Genomic DNA, 4,902 nt, shown 5'->3' with positions numbered 1-4,902 from the left:
ATTGAATGCAAGTAAAATTAAGCATAAAATAAGTAGAAAGAGTTGGCTGTGTAATTTTCCTTTCCCAATCTAACTTCTACATTAGTGTTCATTAGAGGGATTTTTAAAATATTTGATATAGAAACGTCACATATTTCTATATAATAAAGCTGAATACATTATATTTGTACAAGAAAACATGTTATATTGTATATTCAAGACAAAGTATATATCATATATAAAAAATAAAAATAATAAATTCAATTATGATTAAAGTATAAACAACTTATATGTCATAAATATGCCTATATGTGTAATGTATATGCTTAAATTATGCTGTGTGAGAATGAAGTTTTAAGCTCATGAGTCTGCTGACTGTCCCTTTTACATCTTTGTTTCTAAGACTGTAGATGAGGGGGTTAAGCATGGGGATCATGACAGTGAAAAGCACAGTCGCCACTTTGACTACAAGCCATGAATTTTTGGAGTTGGGCACACAGTAGAGAAGGAGAATGATTCCGTGGAAGATGCTGATGGCTGTCAGGTGGGAGGAGCAAGTAGAGAAAGCTTTTTGGAGTCCACCCTTGGAAGGCATCTTTATGATTGTGACAACTATGAAGACATAGGAGGCCAGAATGATGAGGAGGCTACAAGTCTCATTGAATATAGAAATTATTAAACATACCACTTGGCTGAAGGTGGGGTCAGAACAGGACAAAGAGAGAATGGCTGAGTACTCACAGCCAAAGTGATTAATAATGTTAGGTCCACAGTAAGATAATTGCAAAAGAGAATATGTGATAGTAAAGGAACAGAGTACACCCCACATATATGTTCCAGCTACAAGGAAACCACAGAGCTTAGGAGACATTGAAACTGTGTAGAGCAAGGGGTTACAAACAGCCACAAACCTGTCATAGGCCATCACTGCTAACATGAACATTTCTGTAATCACAAATGCACATATAAAAAAGAATTGTGTCATACATCCTTTGAAAGAGATGGTCCTGTCTTCCACAATCAAAATTTCTAACAGTTTAGGTGTAAATACACTGGAATAACATATATCCAAAAATGAAAGATGGCTGAGAAAATAGTACATAGGTGTGTGGAGCTTGGGATTGATCCTTCTGACCACAATTATGCCCATGTTGCCTATCAGAGTAATTGCGTAGATGGTAAAGAACAGGAGAAACAGAGGAGCATGTAGATGTGGATACTCTGAGAAACCCAAAAGGATGAAGGTGGTCACAGAGCTCTGGTTTCCCACATTAAGCAGCATGATCCCTTATGGAGGGAAATACAATGAAAAGAGAATAATTTAAAGCAGCAAACTGGGAGGTTGTGATTTGGTAGAATTTTAGCTGAGGCTCATTAAGAACAGGAGAAGGTCAATTCTCATTCATGAGAATTGTACCATATGAGAATTTCATGAGACTTCTAAAATTCAGTGGATACTCACTTGTGTCAACTTCAGATTGGTATTATTTTCAATGACTTTGATCTTCAGCAATGTAGGTTATTCTTTTAACTCTAGAATTTAATACCTGGTAAAATTAGCATGACTAACACATTTAAGCATTTGTTTGTGTATATAATCCTAGAAAGTTATCAATTAAAGTACAATTTTATGATAATAAAGCACATTTTGAAGATAAAAACATTAAACAGGATAGTTTTAGTCATGCAATCATGTCAGAAGAATCCTCAAACACAATACCTGTAGTATATACATTAAAATGTAGTGGCAAAATAACTAGATTTGGTCCATCCAAGCAGGTATCACATATCCACAGTGCTATGCAGTTTTATATAGTCTACAAATATTACATTGTTACTTAATTTTTAAATCATATGCATTTTATGATTTTAAGTGGCTTTGGAAGAACACTGGTGACATTGTTTAATTCAGGTTCCCAACTTCTGATAGGATAGAAAGCTCAAGAGTCTCAGCAGTCAAAAATGCGTTCTTAAAGATGGAATTAAAGAAATTTTAAATGTTTTGCAATGGCTTTCTTCTGCTTTTGCAGCCATCTGTAATCCATTTCATCAAATAGGAAAGAACAACACCTTATTTATTAGGAACTAAAAATGAGAAAAGATAAAGGAATGAAAAGATACTCTGTCATATAAAAAAAACTAAAATATTTTCTTCATGTAGACTTATAATTAAAGGATATATATGATATGTTAATAAGGACTTTTGTTTTAGTTATTCACAAAAAATCTATGTACGTATTAAGTAGTTTGCGTGATTATACCTGAGGACTGGTTCAGAAAATCAAGGTGGAAAACATGAAAATGTGATTTAGTATCATGAACAGAAGTGAACGCCCGGTTTTTCCTTTTAATCACATCATTTTATATATAACATGAATTATGTAACCAAACTCAAACTGGCATTGTGCTTAATGTTACCATCTGTGGAAATAGAGATTGCACACCACTTGAGACCTTTGATAACATATTCTCCTTTATTGATAATAAAGACATGTCAGATCTTTCTTTTTAGGTCAATGAAATCAGTTTAAATTCTTTATCTTGGTGTGAAAATAATTCCTATTATGGTCATATTATACTGTCATAAATATTAAGTGATCTTCTTAACCTAAATCAAGATGAAATTAAAATTTGGTGAAGTCTGAAATAAAGGAAGTTTATGATAAAAGTAAAATACATTTTAAAATAAAAATCAATAGCATCATTTATGTTTTTAATTTTATTTTTGTTTAATCCTCTACTTAACATGTTTATCTCCTCTTTTCTTCTACTCCCCAATTCTTTATCTTGTAATACATTTGATATTTCTATATCAAAGCTCTTCTCACTTTTACTGGCCTTTCTCAGTCTGTCACTAAAATAAGCTGTGTGTTGTTTATTAACATTAATTTAATAGCTAAGCATTGAAATGTTAGTGTAGAATATCACAGGTACAATGAATTCTTAGAGATTATTATTAGAAACTGTGTGGCAATGTGTATGCTAAAGTATTCCTGAAGTAAGAGCTAATTTAGGGACTTGTTTCAGCCTAATACTACATCAATAAAAATAGGAAATCTGAACATGTCAAAATCCAGTAATGAGAGATTAGGCATAAGTGATCTCTTAACAAGGAAAGCTCAGGAGGAGAAATAAGTTCTTACAGTATTACAAAATATTGAGGATAGGGAAATATTTCCTAACTCATTGCATTAGATCAGCACCCACAGACTCATTCACAAAGCCATATGCTAATTCAACAGGAAGACTTCTATAAGCTAGCACTTTTTCTAAATGTAGATGAAGTGTTCTTATTGAAATGTTTGTAAATTAAATTAAACACTACACTGAGTATATAGCATAATCAAGTGATACTCATGTCAGAAATGAAGGCAAGACTTGGTTTAAATTGATAGGTTTTAAATTGTTAAGCACAGAACAGCACAACAGAGCATGGGACAAAACGCAGCTCACAATCGTGATCCAGAAAAGATATATCATATAATTTATAATCCTTTCATATCTGAAAGTATGAAATAACTAAATTTAACATGCAAAGAACATACATTATCATATTAAAATATTGTTTAATATAAATAATTAACGGCTAATATCATACAGAATATGGGAAACTTCAACATTCCTCTTTGAGATAGAACGAGCTAAATATGCCAAATTTAGAAACAACCTTGTCAAAATGTTTTTCCTACTCAGGATAATCTACAGATTCAGTGAGAATCCTTTCAGATCATCAGTGACAAATTTTATGTAACTAAATATTAAATTTAACATACAGAACTAGTGGGGAAGCTATACTAGTCACAGCATTGTTGAGTGGAATGGCAAAGCTGGAAAAAATTTCCATAACTTTGAAATATACTGAAAAATACTAGTCATCCACACAACAAGGACATTGTATAGAACAAACCAAGAGATAAAACAAGATAAGTGATTTGAAATAAACCCAACACTGATAGCCAAATAATTTATATCAAATTACTAGGAAACTGAATGGCATAAGGTCAGTATTGTCAATAAATGGTGTTAGCAAAATGATGTGTTTGCACCCTCAATAATAGAATTAGGACTTTGCCTCATCAACTATATAATCAATCTAAACATACTAAATAACTGAATGTAAGATAAGATACAATAAAATTTTACATGCAAAAATACAATTGAAGATATATTTCACAACATTGTAATAGGGAAAGAGGCTGTATCCTTCAAAGGTACAAAGAATGAAAATTACACTCAAAAGAAACCTGTAAGAAGAAAGAAATTAAAATCAAGTTGAAAGAAAGAGTTACAGGATGAGTTAAAATGCAGTATAGAATGTAAGTTAGTATCTATAATGCACAAGAAACTTAAAAAAAATTCAACAGAAAAATCAGAAACCATATTTGAAAGAAAAAAAATCTATTTGCAAATATAACACATTTCTAAAGGGAAGATAAAAAATCCACAAGAGACAGAGAAAATTTTTCTAACATCACCAAGGAAATTTTAATATAAACTATAAGTAATAAAATTATATATGTGTGTATAATATGTGTATATATACATATAGATCACAGTTATAGGAATGGTTGTTATCAAAATTACAGAAGAGAAAAAAGCTGGCAATGGTATGATAAGAAGTATAATCTTTCTCAGTTATCGTGTAATGAGGATAGATATTACATAATCTAGTAAACATGGCTGTCTTATAACCTGTTATTCAAGCTTCCAAATTTATCAAAGGGAAAAGGAACCAGCCAGTTGATAAAAATCTGTACTTCACACCTGCTCTAATACCATTCACAACCGCCAATGTTTGGAAACAAATTAATTGCTTGGCTTTTACTAAGTAGGTTCTGAAAAGAATATGGAATACAACTGAATATTTACTGCTTGGCCATGAGAGTGAAACTCTGTCAGTGGCACTGATAAGACTAAATTGGA

General features: G+C 31.6%; 1 protein-coding gene across 1 annotated transcript; it reads right to left on the bottom strand.

The window, feature by feature from the left end:
* Positions 1–310: 310 nt before the first annotated feature.
* On the bottom strand, positions 311–1,261 carry LOC110544792 (olfactory receptor 1165). The gene has a single exon (XM_021630629.2). The coding sequence runs from the start codon at positions 1,259–1,261 to the stop codon at positions 311–313; it is 951 nt and encodes a 316-aa protein (XP_021486304.1).
* Between the last annotated feature and the right edge of the window lie 3,641 nt (positions 1,262–4,902).

The sequence above is a fragment of the Meriones unguiculatus genome, chromosome 7 (assembly GCF_030254825.1).
Source record: "Meriones unguiculatus strain TT.TT164.6M chromosome 7, Bangor_MerUng_6.1, whole genome shotgun sequence".
In the NCBI taxonomy this organism is placed as follows: domain Eukaryota; kingdom Metazoa; phylum Chordata; class Mammalia; order Rodentia; family Muridae; genus Meriones; species Meriones unguiculatus.
The sequence above is the reverse complement of the archived record's forward strand: the minus strand, read 5'-3'. Positions and strand labels throughout refer to the sequence as shown.